Below are 18,438 nucleotides of genomic sequence, written 5' to 3'. Positions count from 1 at the left end.
CTCGGCCTCCCAAAGTGCTGGGATTACAGGCTTGAGCCACCGCGCCCGGCAGTAGTGAATTTTATACTAACTGTTCTTTGCTGTCAGTACAGTTATTAATATATTTAAGTAATAAGCAAAATCAATTCAGGTTTGATCGGTACTTGGAAGGGAACGCCAAAACATTCCACTGGAGTATCAGGGCTGCAAGAGTAATTACCAAGAGTCCTGTGAACAACCATGCCTTCATTCTGATTTACTGTATTACACAGAGACCTAAAAGGACCCTATTTAGAAAAGCCACCAAGGCAGATACTCGGATTGGTTTGCTCCTACCTGCAAGATTGGAAAGCTAAAAGGGCATTCCCCAGGCTCCTGGAAGTTAGGCTTTGGCTGCAGAGGAGGCTCTAAGGTCAGATGCACCTCCACAAAGGTTAGCAGAAATGGAGGGGGGTGGCTGCCTATGCTTAGGACTGTTGCTGCTGGTTTTGGGCTGCAGGCTCCAGGGTTCTGCCCCATCTTTCTGGATGCTAAGAAAGGAGGGCAGGTGCAGCACTCTCTTAATCTGACCCCCCTAATCCATAAATCGCAGCTTTGGGTGTCCATTCTCCAGTTCTATAAGTATGTGGAAGCTGCTACAGCTGATGTGGCTCTCGCAAGGGTAGTGGAAGCAACTATGTCCCTAGCCCTAGCGACCAGCACTGCACTGTCCTAGGAGTCATGCCAGGAGGCTCAGCCTAGAACCCGCTCTTCTTGTAAACACTTCATTCTCTGCATTCATTCCCTTCCTACTTCAACTACGTAAAGGGGTTCCCTTTTCCCCACTGAACCGTGACTGAGACAGCTGCTTTCTTTTGGGAATATAATTGGAGACATAGGGACTCCAAGGGACAAAAGCATTTTTCATGGAACCTAAATAGGACAATCAACCTGCAGATTTCCGCTTAGGGAAACTTACATTCTTTGATAATTTTACCGATAGTTTCAACTGGCTGGAGTATTTAATGTTCTCAGTTTAGTGTATCATGGTTACTGCATTTTACCTCAAAACAGGGATTTTTTTAACCTGAAGTAACTTTGGGATTGGCAAGTCCACTGAAATTGTGTGTAAAGTTTGAGGATATTGGGACATATGCATTTTTTTCTGGCAGTGACTCTATACACTGTCTGTGACCTCTAAAGGGCTAAGCAGCTCTGCCTTAGAAGTATGGTACTGGTACAAACTGGGGTTCAACGGTGCCTGCTTGAGTGCCAGTCCTGCTACTCAAGGAGAGAACCAAGCCACTAAATCACTTGGAGACTTTGTTTTCTTGCCTGTAGACTCAGCTTTGAACACTTTATGCATCTGCTTAGCTAAATCAAGCAATTAACCTCATGGGGAACTGAGGCATGGGTGAGCTGCTCCATGCGCATCACACAAGACAGAAGGGCACCAGCATGGCTAATGCTTACCTGGAGCTTAGAAATAATTTCATTTTTGGTCACATTTACGAGGTTTACATCTTCCACTGCAAAGGCCGGGAAGGAAATAATGGAAAGAAGTCCAGCATCAATTTCTTTAGATGTCGATGCTCTTGGTAGCATGGAGAACAGAATAGACTGAATGAAAAACAAAGAGGTGGTTTAACCTGGAGATGCACTAATAGGCGCAGTATCTAGGGCCCATGAGCTCAGCCCCAAGGGAACATTCAAATATGGTTGCCAATTTTGAGTAAAGCTTTGTCCTACCAACATGGCCCCTGCTGGCCAACCCTGTATACCCAGCCAGTGATTCCTATTCCTCAGGCGAGAAGTCAGGGCTTGGGGAGAGCATGGTACCTTCTGGAGCCTGTGCTGCAAACTGCTTGTCTCCCTTCCTTCCGTGCCCTGTTGACTTTGCCAGACCTTTAGGACACGTAGGGGAGGAACTATAGAGCCACCTGTGTCCGTAGGCTAAGGTGTCTTGGCCATGAAGACAGAGACCAGAAAAGAACACATACACGGGGCCAGCTTGGAGAAATGTCTGGCTTCTGTGAAATGTGACCAGTTGGACTGGGTGACCCAGAAACCACTTAAAGGAGGAGTCAAATCCAAAGATCTCATGAACACTCAGACAAAATGGTAAACCACAGAAGTAGTTTAGTCCTAGAATCTTTCTAGGGTTACTTAGAGGCACTATAATATGGCCTCAATTATAAGTAAGTGGCTGGATTAGGTGCCAGAAACTTGGAAAGGTGAAATTATCAGGAAAAGTTTGGGAAAGGAAGGAGTTAACACTGAGATCTAACATGTACAGACATGGGGCTAGACCCCTGCAAACATAAGCTCATTTAATCTTTCACATGAAGAAGTATTGGGGGAACCCCACCCCCGATATTTATCGTGGGTTCTTTTCTATTTCCTAGGCGTCTCGGCTGGTTTGAGAAATAAAGGGAAAGAGTACAAGAGAGAGAACTTTTAAAGCTGGGTGTCCGGGTGAGATATCACATGTCGGCAGGTTCCGTGATGCTCCCCAGCCGTAAACCCAGCAAGTTTTTATTAGTGATTTTCAAAAGGGGAGGGAGTGCACAAATAGGGTGTGGGTCAGAGATCACATACTTCACAAGGTAATAAAGTATCACAAAGCAAGTGGAGGCAGGGCGAGATCACAGGACCACAGGATGGGGCGAAATTAAAATTGCTAATGAAGTTTCGGGTAGGCATTGTCATTGATAACATCTTATCAGGAAACAGGGTTTGAGAGCAGACAACCTAGCGGACCACAATTTATTAGGCGGGAATTTCCTCATCCTAATAAGCCCGGGAGCGCTGCAGGAGACCGGGGCTTATTTCATCCCTTCAGCTTCCACCATAAAAGACGGGAACCTCCAAGGGGGCGGTTCATAGACCTACCCTCAGGGCGCATTCTCTTTCTCAGCGACGTTCCTTGCTGAAGGAAAGAATTCAGCGATATTTCTCCTATTTGCATTTGAAAGAAGAGAAATTTGGCTCTGTTCCGTCCGGCTCACCAGTGGCCAGTTTAAGGTTACCTCCCTTGTTCCCTGAACATCGCTGTTATCCTGTTCTTTTTTCAAGGTGCCCAGATTTCATATTGTTCAAACACACATGCTCTACAAACAATTTGTGCAGTTAACGCAATCATCACAGGGTCTTGAAGCGACATATATCCCCTCCTCAGTTTACAAAGAAGATGACAGGATTAAGAGATTAAAGACAGGCATAGGAAATCACAAGGGTATTGACTGGGAAAGTGGTAAGTGTCCATGAAATCTTCACAATTTATGTTTAGAGACTGCAGTAAAGACAGGCGTAAGAAATTATAAAAGTATTAATTTTGGGAACTAATAAATAAATGTCCATGAAATCTTCACAATTTATGTTCTTCTGCCGCGGCTTCAGCCGGTCCCTCCGTTCGGGGTCCCTGACTTCCCGCAAGAAAGAAGGACTTAGGGTACCATGTCCAATTCACACCTGAGGACCCTGAGACTTCCAGCAGCTAGTAAGTGACAGAACTAGGAATCTAACTCAGGCCCAGCTGGCTGCAAAGCTCATGCATTTCCACTGGATTACACATCTATTAAGATGCACACCACGTCCAGGCACAGTGGCTCATGCCTGCGACCCCAGAGCTTTGGGAGGCTGAAGTGGAAAGATCACTTGAGGCCAGGAGTTAGAGAACAGCCTGGGCAACAGAGCGAGACCCTGTCCTTACAAAAAAATTAAAAAAAAAAATTAGCTGGATGTGGGTGACACATGCCTGTAGTCCTAGCTACTTGGGAAGCTAAGGCAGGAGGACTGCTTGAGCCCAGTAGTTTGAGGTTACAGGGAGCTATGATTGCACCACTGCACTCCAGCCTAGGCGATAGAGCAAGACCTCCTCTTAAAAAAAAAACAAAAAAAGATAGATTATACCCCAAGAAATACCAGGACTACCTAAAGGGGAAAAATTGAGTGAGCTGGAAGATAGGGTCAAGATGGGTGGAACCCTTCAGCTTCAGAATAAAGCTTTATTTTCTATAGCCAACTGAGCCCAGGGCCCTGTTCTGTAACTCACTCTTCCCTAGGGTTTCTCTGCCTGGAAACACAAACTTCTACCAAAAGCTCTCCATTCACAAGTCTTTATGTATCTGACCCTCTTTAGCCCCAGCAGCATACTTGGCACACAGTGGGCCCTGACTAAATAAGAGTGTGCTGACGGCCTAGCAATTGATGACTTGCACTCTGCTCAATAGAATCCCCCAATCTGTATTAGATCACTCCTTTCTTTGACCTGTATTTCAGAGGTTGTACTAATTTCCCATCTCATTTCTTCTCCACTTCCTATTCCACCCATCCCCAACCCCCGCCCCCAAGTGAACTAGTGCGTGCTCATCATTCAATTTGGGGGCACTGTGAAATAAACCTGAAAGAAAACCACCTATGTGCTCAAAACACATAAAACAAACTTTGCCTCTTGCAAAACAAGGCTGCTTGGATTGCCGATTCCATCTCTACAGCATCATGGTGTCTTACACTTTTCTGGTTTACAAAGTGCTTAGACAGACTAAGTTGACTGATTCTTACAACTACCTTGTGAGGCCAGAGGAGAGGGTCCCAGGATGCCCATTTTATGGGTGAGAAAACTGAAGCTCAAAGAAGCAAAGTATCACCAAGCCAGCAAGGTGGGGAATCTGCACTGCATCCCAGGCCTTCCATGCCCGGACTCTCCTTCCCTGCTCTCTGAAATGCAAGAGGCTATTACCTGGCAGTGCTCAACCTCATCCGGCAGAACATGAATCACTGACTTGCGTCCTCCATGGGCTCCAAAAAGGTCCAGTTCATCAATTGCCTCAAGAGCTGCCTACAAACACAAGTATGAGTTACTTTTTCTTTCTAATAAACATACACTCCAATATCTGGTGCTCCTTTTTCATTAAGCAATCTAGTATACATGTTTTCCCAAAGGTAACGAAACACGTTTTAAAAATCCAGCTAGACTCCTGTAGTCATGCTCTAGTCTTTTTTTTTTTTTTTTTTTTTTTTTAGAGACAGGGTCTTCCCATTTTGCCAGGGCTGGTTTTAAACTCCTGGACTCAGGTGATCCTCCCATCTCGGCCTCCCAAAGTGCTGGGATCACAGGCGTGAGCCCCGCCCACCTCGGCCTCCCAAAGTGCTGGGATCACAGGCGTGAGCCACTGTGCCTGGCCCTATTCTTATTTTCAGTGGATCAGAGCTCTCCTGTACATTGCTGCTTATTATGGAAACAAGAAAGAGAAAACAGAAAAACATTTTCCAAAGTGAAGATAGTGTTCTACCAACAAATGAATTAACAAGTTCATAACGTTGCGTGTGTGTGTGCGCTAAATTCATGGTCGTCTTTTCTCTCACGTTTTAACAGTTAACTTCAAACATCTGGCACTTCAGAAAGTTAATTCTTTTAGTAATAAGTACATTTTCTGTTTACTTCAACAGAGCATAATTTTTATTGCTTTAAAAATTATAGCCCTGGAGGCTCTACTCTGTCCAAAAAATACACTTCATTCTGGAGGAGGGAGGGAGGCACACTATATGTCTATGGCAAGAGAAGCAAACTGGTGACCCACAGATTGAATCTGCCCCATAGGTGTGTTTTATTTGGCTTGAAGAGTATTTTAAATGAGTTTGAATTGGAGTACCTTCGGGGAAAGTTTCCTAGTGTCCCCAATACCTCCCCTGACCCCCATCTTGCTGTCTGGCTAGTTTCACTTCGTATTGTTATTTGACTGCCCTTGCAGACTTTTGAACTTGCGAGTCCGACCTACGAAGTGGTGATATTCTCCAGTCCTCTCTGAGACCCAGAAAAGAAGACCGGACATCACACATGCAGCTTCTTAAACAACAGCAAGAGCTTAGACCCGTGGGTGATGGCAGCAGCTAACCAGGACGGAGCACTCTTACTTTCTGCCACGGGCAGATTTCAGCATTGGAAACCTACCTTCTTTACCTAGGATTTCAGGTGGCTGGGGTACCTGTGCCACTTGAATTTCACATACTTGCTGTTGACTTTTGAAAAATATGCTAATCAGATTAAATCCAAATTCCTGATGATGGGAACCAAATGAAAGCAGTAAAAACGTGCAGAAGGAAGAACAAACAGGACGACCGTCACCTTGGCCATTCCTACGGAGCTTGCATTCAATTCTGGGATGCCCTGATTAGTCTTATCTCCACGCTCCCACATTCCATAATCCTAGGGGAGAAAAAGGTGGGAATCAGAGGGGAGAAAGAGGTATATGAGAAGTGCTATGGGAAAAATGCTTCATGTTCCTTTTGAAACATTAAGTGGATCTTCTCGGAGGCTTTGTAGACTCATACTGTGTTCTTCCTCGATTTCAGTTCATGAGACCTCTGTGCAGAATTTTAGAAGAAAATACTCAAGTGGGACAAAAGTGCATGCCACAACACTCTCAAATTTCTTATTTCTAGAAGGTATTCATTTGTAAGAAACTCTGGATGTATGGAGAACAAAATAGTTTATCTTCTTAAGATCGAATAAAATGCTGCCTCTCTATTTAGTCGATGCCTTTGAACTTATGTTGTAAGATGGAATACAGAAACTTTAGCACATGGGTCATAACTAGTCGAAGCCAGCAAAAGCATTTAAATTAATTTAGTACCTATTTTTAGCATTACCTCTTGGGGAAAAAATGCTCAGCAAGTAACTGGAGCCAAAGTCACAACTGAGACACAGAACACTGAACCTATGTGGTATTTACAAACCAATTACTAGGGATTGACTCAGAATGCTGGCACCCAGAGGACTTGATACATGTGTACCTAACGTATAATTCATATTTTCATTAAAAAATCCACATATAGGATGCTATTTTATTTTTTTATTTTTATTTTTTGAGACAGAGTCTCGGTCTGTCGCCCAGGCTGGAGTGCAGTGGCCGGATCTCAGCTCACTGCAAGCTCCGCCTCCCGGGTTTACGCCATTCTCCTGCCTCAGCCTCCTGAGTAGCTGGGACTACAGGCGCCCACCACCTCGCCCGGCTAGTTTTTTGTATTTTTTAGTAGAGACGGGGTTTCACGGTGTTCGCCAGGATGGTCTCGATCTCCTGACCTCGTGATCTGCCTGTCTCGGCCTCCCAAAGTGCTGGGATCACAGGCTTGAGCCACCACGCCCGGCCATGGGATGCTATTTTAAACAATGCTGTGTGTACTACTGAAAGCTGACCACCCAATATACACAGGACTGATGCCAACATTTCAGTCTTTATTTTTTTATTTCCAAAAAATAATATTTTCTTTTTTTTTTTTTTGAGACAGAGTCTGGTTCTGTTGCTCAGGCTGGAGTACAGTGGCGCGATCTCAGCTTGCTGCAACCTCCACCTCCCAGGTTCAAGCAATTTTCCCGCCTCAGCCTCCCGAGTAGCTGGGATTACAGGCACACACCACCACACCTGGCTACTTTTTGTATTTTTAGTAGAGACGGAGTTTTGCCATACTGGTCAGGCTGGTCTCAAACTCCTGACCTTAGGTGATCCACTTGTCCCGGCCTCCTAAAGTGCCGGGATTACAGGCGTGAGCCACCACGCCTGGCCAGAACATTTTCAAAATGTGGAGATTGAGACTCAGGCATCCTAGAGCAACTTCCCCGCCAAGCGTGCCTGGTGACTGAGCCTGGGCTTCTTTCCTTGAGCACTCCTCTCATCTGCGCCTTCCTGTGGCCCAACCCACCTTTCCTCCAACCCTGGCACTGGGTGATTCATCCTCAAAAACTGCTCTGATTGAAGCTTTCCCTTGCTTCAGGGTCTAAAATGACAAATGGTGTATTTCCTAGTGGATCACATTCACCTCTCTCTCTCTGGATGGCCACATGCCCCACGATCTGGCCTCCTTAGACACACCCACAAGCTGAGAGTGGAACATAAGATCCACTTATGTTCTACTCTTTTCCAGTGTCAGCTTTCCCCCTAAGTCTACTCCTTTACTCTGTACCCTTTTCCTCAAGCACCCCCTAGCCCACCCAGCCGCACTCAGAGCCTGTTCCTGCCTCTGGGACTGCACAAGCTATTCCTGCACCCAAACTCCCTATCTCCTCCCTTATGCTGATCTAGACTGTGCTCAGCTTCCAAGGTCCAACTCAATGCCCACCCTTTCCACAAAGACTTCTCAAGCTTCTTCAGACTAAGGTTTGTCAACTTCAGCACTACTCCATTTCGAGCCAGGTAATCTGAGCCGTGGGGGGCGGGCCTGTGCATTGTAGGATGTCTAGCAGCAGTCAGTCTTGGCTCACTAGATGCCAGGAACACCTACTGACCAGGTGCGACAACCAAAAATGTCTCCAGACGTCGCCAAATGTCTCCTGGGAGGGCAAGATTGCCTCGTTGGGAATCACTGCTTTAGACCTGAGGTCAGCGAACTCTATCCAGTCTTTGGACCAAATCGAGTTTCCCGCCTATTTTTGCAAAGTCTATCTGGGACACAGCCATGCTCATTTGTTCACATGTAGTCTATGGCTGCTTTCATGCTACAAAGGCAGAGCCAAGTAGCTGTGACGGAGACCCTAGGGCCTGTAGAGCCAAACATATTTACTCTCTGGCCCTTTACAGAAAACCTTTGCTGACCTTCCTTTAGACCATAGTGACTTTCTTAAAGCCACCCTTTACCTTTTCCCTCCTTCCCTGATAGCTTTACACAGTGGGGTTGTTGTGTAAAGGTGCCTCAGGCTTTGCCTTCCAAACCAGACAGAAGCTCGGAGGAAAGGGGGTTTATATACATTTATACTCAGCAAATCTGGCCCAGGTTGGGGCTCTGCCTGGCTTGAGCCCCTCTACCTGTGGCCCGGTTTGGGGTGATGCTCATGGCACCCAGCTCCCACCAAGGTGCTAATACTGCTACCTCTTTAGCCCCAACTCAAGCCAGCACATATGCATCCTGCAGGACATTTTAGGATCTTATTTCAAACAAGCATAATGGGAACTACCATTTAATCCAGCAATTCCACTCCTGGGTAGCTACCCAGAGGAAAAGAAGTCATTATATGAAAAAGACACTTGCACATGCATGTTTATAACAGCAAAAGCATGGAACCAACCAAAGGCCCGTCAGTCAACGAGTATTTAAAGAAGCTGTGGTATATATATGATGGAATACTACTCAGCCATAAAAAGGAATAAATTAATGGCATTCGCAGCAACCTGGATGAGACTGGAGACTATTATTCTAAGTGAAGTAACTCAGGAACGGAAAACCAAATATCGTATGTTCTTACTCCTAAGTGGGAGCTAAGCTATGAGGATGCAAAGGCATAAGAATGACACAATGGACTTTGGGGACTCAGAGGGAAAGGGTGGGAAGGGGGAGAGGAATGAAAGACTACAAATAGGGTACACTGTATACTGCCCGGGTGATGGGTGCACCAAAATCTCACAAATCATCACTAAAGGACTTTAATGTAACCAAACACCACTTGTTCTCTAATAATCTATGGAAATAAAAAAATAAAATAAAATAAAACAAGCATAATGGGCCGGGAGCGGTAGCTCACGCCTATAATCCCAGTACTTTGGGAGGCCGAGGCAGGAGGATCACCTGAGATCAGGAGTTCGAGACCAGCCCGGCCAACATGGTGAAACCCCATTTCTACTAAAAATACAAAAATTAGCCGGGCGTGGTGGCAGGCACCTGTTATCCTAGCTAATCAGGAAGCTGAGACAGGAGAATCACTTGAACCTGGGAGGCGGAGGTTGCAGTGAGCTTAGATCATGCCACTGTACACCAGACAGGGTGACAGAACGAGACTCCAAATAAATAAATAAAATAAAATAATAAAACAAGCATAATAGATTCAGACAGAGCACAGAGTGCATTCCAAAAACATGAAACCCCCAACTCTATCCCAGACAAAAATATGCACTTTGTGTGTGGAGATGACACAATCTCCTAGCTCTAGTCTCACTAACTTTTTGGTGAGCCCCAAACAGCCTGGCCCTCAAAACACTGTATGATTTTTATTCTTTTTGATGACTGGCACATCGGAAAAGACTGCCAGGGTTGATACTTACAGCGACTTTATATGCAGCTTCTATGTAAAAGACAAGATTCTGTATGAAGGCCACCTCATCGAGGGTGAAAATGATACGTAAGCCTAGCAAAGAAAAACAATGAGGTTATGAAGCCATGTTGCAGAGAGCTGCCAGTCACAAATTACAAATATCACACTAGGAAATAAACCCTTTTACCCTCATTTTCATTTTTCTTCCAAAGGCATCAAAAATGAAGTCTGAAGTAAGGCATAACAGTGAGTGTCTAATCTCAGAAAAGAGGGAAGGAAGGAAAATAAGGAGAAGGAATGGCTCCATTTTCCTGTGTGTGCCTATGAGTAGAAAGGGTTGAGAGAGATTTGGAAACCTCTGGTACAGGTTGGATTGGTGCTGAGAAGGTTCCAACAAAGCAAGGATTTTAGTCCAGAAGAACCACAGATACTGTCCCTATCTTTGAGTGAGCCAAAGAGAAGGGTGAATACTTTTCCCAGTGGGAGACAGGGAGTCCCCAACTCCAGGAGCTGGCCTTCCACCCTGTGGAAAATACAGTCAGTTATAACAAATACAGGTATTTTTAAAGTATGAATTCTGGAAGTTGCTATGGATATGATAGGAAATGGACTCTTACATCAATGACGGAAGCTTAACTAGTAAGCCAGATTAGAAGTTGAATCTGAACTAAGTTTAACTAGAAACTGAAAACAATTTGGCAATATATATGAGTGGCCTTTGAGTGATATCTAATTCTCAGAAGGAAGTAAATGAAGATGGGGTCAAAGTTGGTATTGCAACATTAGTTATAGAAGCAAAATAAAAGAAGGAAGGAATAGTTTAATTATGGTATATCCATTGATAAACTCACTAAAATAATGTTTATGAAGAGCTTGTTATATCACGGGAGAAATGCTTGTTATAACGCTATGTAATAAAAAGACTATGTTTATGTGTACAATGTGATCTTAAACATGTAAAAAAAAAAATGCACAGGAAAAGGAAAAAAAAGACTTGGAGGAGACACAGCCAAATGAAAGTTGGCAGTGGAATTTTTTTCTTTGTATTCTGTTATATTTTCCAAAATATCTACAGTGAGCTCATATTAACTTTCATAGCCAAAACGTAACTTTATAAATGTGTGATTTATTCACACAGCCAAAACAATACTGCTGACTGATTTCTGGGATTTTGAGGGTTTCACACTTGTGGTCTGCAATGAATGGGAGGCCTCAGACACATTAGTTGACTGGACTGGTAGGTGATACGAACTCCGAGACACAGCTGCTAAGTGCCCTAACATGGAGGAACAGTTGTGGCACATGCCATTGTGGGAGACAGACCTCCTGGTGTAAGACCCTAGTGGGAGAGAGAGAGGCCTGGCGTTCAGGCTGTCACAGAGGCCAGCGGCTCCGGCTTCAACGGGAACGAGGCACACGGCCAGCAAACTGTAAGCCTACTCAGCCTGCTGAGTAGCGGGCTGCTCAACCTGCTCTGGGCACGCTGCTGAGTGGCGGAAATGGTGTTGTTCAAATATAATTTGGAAAAGTGAGGGTGTGTCTAGAAGAGGGTGAGCAGGGTAGTGAGTGGGAGAGCTGAAAGGACAGGGCTGCTGATCCTGGAGGAGAAAAGTCTAAGAGCAGGGGTGAGATGGTCTACAGATAGCTAAGTGTCAAAGTTAGACCGGACCTAGGTGGCTCCAGGAACTAGGAGAGAGTGATGGTAAGGGGGCTGTGTGCTCAACAGAGGTAAACTAAAGAGAGCCAGCTCAACAGCCTTCGCCCTGCTGCTGCCCAGGTGGAGGGTGACTGTCCTCTCTGCAGGTTACAGACAGGGTCTCTGCACTCACTGCCCTATCGCAGAAACAAATGCATGGAATATGGGGAAGCATGCTTGTCTTTTGTGTAAACTGCTAATTTATAATACTGATTGCTATGGTTTGAATGTGTCCCCTCCAAAATTGAGGTGTGGCCAATGTGACAGTATTAAGAGGTGGGGCCGTAAGAGGCGATTAGGCCCTATGGACTCCTCCCATCCTTCATGGGATGAAGGCTCTTATGAAACACACTTCGTGGAGCCTCTGGCTCTCCTGCCCTTCTGGCCTCCCCCATGAGAGGGCACAGCGGTCCTCCTCTTTGGAGAATGGAGCCCTTACCGGACAACTGAGACTGGTAGTGCCTTGGTCATGGACTTCCCAGCCTCCAGAACTGTGAGAAAATCCATTTTGGTTCGGTATAAATGGCCTTGTCTGAGGAATTTTATTAAAGCAGTGAAGCAGCACATGGCCTGACACACTGGCCGCTGCCTGCCCTCCTCCCACCCCTTTTCTGGATTGTCACTCCTTATACAATGGGCTCCAGTGACCCCGGCTCACCTGAGGCAGTCATCTGGGCCAGGAACAGGAGGAAGAGAGAGGTGGCATCCACCTGGAGGTGGCCCCACTGGTCATCGTCCACCACCGTGCCGCAGGTGGCGGTGTTGTACTTGGCGTGCAGGCTGTCCTTGGTGCTCTGAGTGTGTTTGAACTTCTCCACTTTGGCCACCTGAGGGAGAAGGCAAGCCCGCTCTGCATAGTTATAGGGGTCCATGGCTGGCAGAGATCACCGCCACGGCCAGCCACCTGGATCTAGAGCTCTTATCTGCTACTTCTGGGAGCCAGATGGACGGAAGGCAGCTGCTAGGTGGCACTGCACAGAGGGACTGTGCTGGGGATTCTTCTCGCCCACTAGCCTGAAATGTCCCAGCCTGGGGGGAATCTCATCTGCAGGAGTGACAGGTCATGCCAAAGGGTGTCCTTGTCTACATATCCCCAGCTGTGACACATGGCAGATACTCAAGGAGAGACGGACGGAGGGAAGAAGGGAGAGAAGGAGGGGAGGAAAGCAACCTGTTTAAATTTCAATTTCTTGTTTCTTAATGTTGAAAGGAAAAGAGCAACTACTTCTTTGCTTGCGCTGACTGAGGGTGGGGACTGCTTCGTCTTCATCTTTGAATTTGTGCAGATCCTTAGTATAATGTTCTGTATGCAGTACATGCTCAATGAATGGTTTTATTTACCCCTCACTGAAAATACCACTAAACAATAATATCAAGTTTTAAAAACTCAAGCATTTCATCTCAATGAAAATATACCGTTTTATAAACATGATGGAGTAAACAATAATATATGGCTTTCTAGAAGAGGCTTTTAAAAAAAATGTTTTCTTCCCCCCCAAAAAAAAGCATGTTTCTCCTTTTATCCATGTAACTCTTTAAAAGAGATTCTCAGAAACTGTCCTTTGAGACTGTGGTTCAATAGTAAAGTTACTGAAAATAATTTTAAAAAGAGAAGGTAGCTGGGCATGGTAGCTCCTCACGCCTGCAATCCTAACACTTTCAGAGGCCAAGGTGGGAAGATCACTTGCGTCCAGGTGTTCAAGACCAGCCTGGGCAACATAGTGAGATGCTGTATCTAAAAAAAAAAAAAAACTAGCTAGGTGTGGTAGTACACACCCAAGGTAGGAGAACCACTTGAGCCCAGGAGTTTGAGGTTGCAGTGAGCTGTGATTGCACCACTGCACTTAGCCTGGGTGACAGTGTAAGACTCTGTCTCAAAAAAAAAAAAAAAAAAAAAAAGAGACAGAGAGAGAGAGAGAGAGAGAAAGTAAGCAAAATATTTCCAATTTCTCTTCCTCTTGAGAAGTACAAAACATCTTAAGCATGTTAACTGTCACAATTACAATGACATGAAATGCCCACTTGGCAAACACATGTGTTGGTTCTGCCTACCTGTCTCATCATGCACTGGAGAAGACCTCGCATCAGCTTCACCACGTTCTGTGGAGATAAAGCAGAATCAGCAACATGGCCCAGGGTCCTTGCTGCGGGAAAATCACCTCCTGATCACTGTGGCTGGCAAGCTAGTGCTGCCCAGCAACTGCCCTGGAAAGGCCAGTCCCGAGCCTATGTGAGTGTTCTGATGGTTCATGTCCTCTCTGCTCCATCATAAAGAAAGAAAAATCTCGACAAAGTGACTTATCTCAAATAAAGGGGTTGGATCAGATGATATCCGCCAGCTCTGAAATTCAGTGACTCCTCGCTGACATCTTAGCAACACAATTCCTGTAAGTGTAGTACTCTGGAGCTTTATGTCATATTTCTTGGTAATTTATTTTTGTTCCACTAAGTCCACCATGCCTGCCCAAAAGTAATGTTCGCCAACATGGCCATTTGTGAAACCATCACTGAATTATTGAGTAAAGCTCTAACAAAATGCAAGTGACAGCCAAGGTTTCTGAATAATATGATTTATTGTAACCAATTACTACTCTTATTATCCTCATTATAAATAACAATAATGCTACATTAATATGTGAGACACCATGTCACAGACGATCCACTGACCGTGAGGCCACTGAAGAATGTCTGAATCAAAGATAAATCCCAAGGACTCTCATGCCAAGACAATGATTTTTATATTTCAATGCTCTCTACTTCAATGCTACCACTCAAAACACTTGGAAAATACTTCCTGTGTTCAGGGATAGGTTATTTTGCTACAAACTCAGTGATGGCAAATCTTTGGTAGGTATCTTGGTTATGGATTTGGGAAAACAATAAAAGGACTTCATTGTCCTGTATGGTGAATAACAGAGGCCCCCAAATTGGATAACGCCAATTTGGTTCAAAATTAAAGGGTGAACATAAACTAATAAGATTGCTTTCCTGGAATGGCTCAAATTAGAAAGGTATTTTTAAGGGAAGTTTCAAAAATATTTTAAGCAGTAGCAATAACGTTTGGATAAATATCCTTCCAGAGTGACTACTCTGAAGAGTACATGCTTTAGAATGTGAAGCTGTGGTGAGGTGACTTTTTTTTTAATTATTATACTTTAAGTTCTAGGGTACATGTGCATAACGTGCAGGTTTGTTACATATGTATACTTGTGCCATGTTGGTGTGCTGCACCCATCAACTCGTCAGCACCCATCAACTCGTCATTTACATCAGGTATAACTCCCAATGCAGTCCCTCCCCCCTCCCCCCTCCCCATGATAGGCCCCGGTGTGTGATGTTCCCCTTCCCGAGTCCAAGTGATCTCATTGTTCAGTTCCCATCTATGAGTGAGAACATGCGGTGTTTGGTTTTCTGTTCTTGCGATAGTTTGCTGAGAATGATAGTTTCCAGCTACATCCATGTCCCTACAAAGGACTCAAACTCATCCTTTTTTATGGCTGCATAGTATTCCATGGTGTGTATGTGCCACATTTTCTTAATCCAGTCTGTCACTGATGGACATTTGGGTTGATTCCAAGTCTTTGCTATTGTGAATAATGCCGCAATAAACACACGTGTGCATGTGTCTTTATAGCAGCATGATTTGTAATCCTTTGGGTATATACCCAGTAATGGGATGGCTGGGTCATATGGTACTTCTAGTTCTAGATCCTTGAGGAATCGCCATACTGTTTTCCATAATGGTTGAACTAGTTTACAATCCCACCAACAGTGTAAAAGTGTTCCTATTTCTCCACATCGGTGAGGTGACTTTTAAAAAACATATCAGTTTATGATGATGTCTTGTGTATAAATATGTACAAAATGGATAAAGTACGTGTGAAAGAAATGTAACTAATTATACAAATTTACACTTTGGGGTTAGAAATGTGGATACGGGGCTGGGCGCGGTGGCTCAAGCTTGTAATCCCAGCACTTTGGGAGGCCGAGACGAGCGGATCACCTGGCTAACATGGTGAAACCCCATCTCTACTAAAAAATACAAAAAACTAGCCGGGCGAGGTGGCGGGCGCCTGTAGTCCCAGCTACTCGGGAGGCTGAGGCAGGAGAATGGCATAAACCCGGGAGGTGGAGCTTGCAGTGAGCTGAGATCCAGCCACTGCACTCCAGCCTGGGCGACAAAGCGAGGCTCCGTCTCAAAAAAAAAAAAGAAATGTGGATACGGCCACGTGCGGTGGCTCATGCCTGCAATTCCAGCACTTTGGGAGGCTAAGGCGGGTGGATCACTTGACGCCAGGAGTTCGAAACCAGCCTGGCCAACATGGTAAAACCCTTTCTCTACTAAAAATACAAAATAAGCTGAGCGTGGTGGCAGTCGCCTGTAATCCCAGCTATTCGAGAGGCTGAGGCAGAAGAATCACTTGAAACTGGGAGACGGAAGTTGCGGTGAGCTGAGATCGCACCACTGCACTCCAGCCTGGGTGACAGAGTGAGATTCCATCTCAAAAAAAAGAAAAAAAAAAGAAATATGGTTGCTTTCATTTTCTATTTGGTATGATTTTGGATGTTGTCATTGCCTTATGGGGGAATCTCCAATCTCAAACAGAAAGACCAATGTGAGATTGAGACCATTTAAGTGCTTCCCCAAAATATTCTATAGCAGAAATAGGGGACAGGCCTGCACCGAAACAGTTCTGCACGCATAGCTACTTCTCTGTGGGTTTCTCAGTTCAAGGAGAAGGTGGCTGAGTAGCCAAGATACAGCCATCAGTCACTATTACCTGCTCCAGCTCGTAGGCCTTGGCCTTGTCCTCATCACGGTCTGCATTCTTGCGGTAGGCCATGCCCAGGCCCCACACGGCCAGGATACTGTAGATGTTATCCCGCACCCAGGCATCCTTCTGCTCATGGCTGGCTGACAGTAGCCCGGTGACGGGATTCTATTAGAGAAGAGACACAAAATGGCTCAGTGCCACCCTTCATGCAGTCCTTGGGTAACAGATGCTTGCCCTAATAGGGCAGATGAGGACCAGGACCTGGAGCAGGGAGACCAAAGTTCCAGTCCTTGCTCTGCCACTAACAGTGTGATCTCGGGTGACACATCACATCCCTTCTCAGCACCTTAGTTTCCTCACTTGTATAACGAGGATATGCGACTAGAAAATCTCTCAGGAACATTCTAGCTCTTATATGTTGTTTTGCTTTCAGACGAGACTACACTGCTGTAAGTGGTAAAACAGAAGAAACAGCAAACAGGAAAAGACTGCAAGGCTTTCACAAAGCTGCATATTGCAGACTTCAGGTCTTCTTCAGCCTTCATGTGTCCATACCAATAGGTAAAGCATTGAACCTGTAAGCAAGAAACCTGGAGGCAGGGCCCCAATCCACTTTCTAGCTCTGTGTGACCAGGGAAGCCACTTTCACTCTCTGGGTAATCCAGATACTTCATGTGCCTAAACAGAAAGTGTCAAGCAAGAGGACATCTAGGAGTCCTACTTAGCTATGATATCATGGGTATTTAAAAGGACAACTGAGTCACTAAAAAGCCAGACTTTGCCACAAAATATTATACACAAATGTTCATAGCAGCATTATTCATAAAAGCCAAAAAGTGGAAATAAGCCAAATACTCATCAACTGATAAATGGATAAACGAAATGTGGTCTACACAAACAATGAAACATTATTTGGTGGAAAAAGAAGTATCGATGCATGCTACAACAGGGATGGACCTTGAAGACATCACCCTAAGTGAAAGAAGCCAGATGCCAAAGGCTACATATTGTGTGATTCCATTTGTATGAAAAGTCTAGAAAAGACAAAGCTATAGAGACATAAAGTAGATTAGTGGTTGACTGGGCTGGGAGTAGAGGTAGAATCTGGAAGTCAGTGGCTGCTAGTTTTTTTTTTTGGTGATGAAAATGCTCAAAAATTGATTGTGGTGATGAATGCACAAATCTGTGAATATACTAATAACCATCCAGTTGTACAGCTTAAATAGGTGAATTGTATGGTAAGTAAATAAAGCTATTAATTTTTTAAAAGCCAGTCCTAATAAACTCTGCCTAGAAATCAGATTAGAGTCACATAATGATAAAGCCTCTGTTGACATTTCCTGAAAATTTGTACATATCTAATAAAATGTATCATAACAATCAGAATCTTGTAAACTTAAAAAATTACATTACTCAAAAGGGTAGCATATTATATACAAGATAGTTCATGAAAAAACTCCACTGGGTACTTTCATAGTGATACTGCCAATATTAGGTAAAAAACACTGGCATGGTTTCACACGTTCCCACCTAAGGAATTAAATATTTGACTTTCTCCTTTAACAAATCTACGCCCTCTATCAAAAACTCTAAAACATCTAAAACTCAACTGATATTACCCACAGGAGCAATAGCATTCAATGTATTGACATGGTTCTACGGCCAAAAACTATGAATCACTGGTGTTACAGTCAACCAGAATTGACAACTAGGAATGACTGGAAGTACAAATCTTATTCCAATAGTGGACTACTGGCATTCTTTTAGAAAATCACTATTCACCAATAATGTACAACATAAGCATTTTGGCTGAGTGGGGTGGCTCACACCTGTAATTCCAGCACTTTGGGAGGCTGAGGTCTGTGGATTACTTGAGGACAAGAGTTCGAGACCAGCCTGGCCAACAGGGTGAAACTTTGTCTCTACTAAAAATACAAAAATTAGCTGGGTGTGGTGGTGCGCGCCTGTAGTCCCAGCTACTCAGGAGG

At 44.6% G+C, this 18,438-nt stretch overlaps 1 protein-coding gene across 1 annotated transcript in view; it reads right to left on the bottom strand.

Annotated features, from left to right (window-relative positions):
• Window positions 1-18,438, bottom strand: part of PHKA2 (phosphorylase kinase, alpha 2 (liver)) — a 96,722-nt gene that overhangs the window by 47,762 nt on the left and 30,522 nt on the right. The window contains exons 2-8 of the mRNA XM_011940214.1: window positions 16,457-16,615; window positions 13,728-13,775; window positions 12,334-12,502; window positions 9,990-10,072; window positions 6,086-6,166; window positions 4,700-4,798; window positions 1,432-1,578 (exon numbers count right to left, since the gene is read on the bottom strand). Of these exons, the coding sequence (XP_011795604.1) occupies window positions 1,432-1,578; window positions 4,700-4,798; window positions 6,086-6,166; window positions 9,990-10,072; window positions 12,334-12,502; window positions 13,728-13,775; window positions 16,457-16,615 (786 nt within the window). The remainder of the gene's footprint in view (window positions 1-1,431; window positions 1,579-4,699; window positions 4,799-6,085; window positions 6,167-9,989; window positions 10,073-12,333; window positions 12,503-13,727; window positions 13,776-16,456; window positions 16,616-18,438) is intronic.

The sequence above is a fragment of the Colobus angolensis genome, unplaced genomic scaffold (assembly GCF_000951035.1).
Source record: "Colobus angolensis palliatus isolate OR3802 unplaced genomic scaffold, Cang.pa_1.0 Scaffold188, whole genome shotgun sequence".
Taxonomy (NCBI): Eukaryota; Metazoa; Chordata; class Mammalia; order Primates; family Cercopithecidae; genus Colobus; species Colobus angolensis.
Note: the sequence above shows the minus strand (reverse complement) of the source record. Positions and strands in the feature narration are given on the sequence as shown.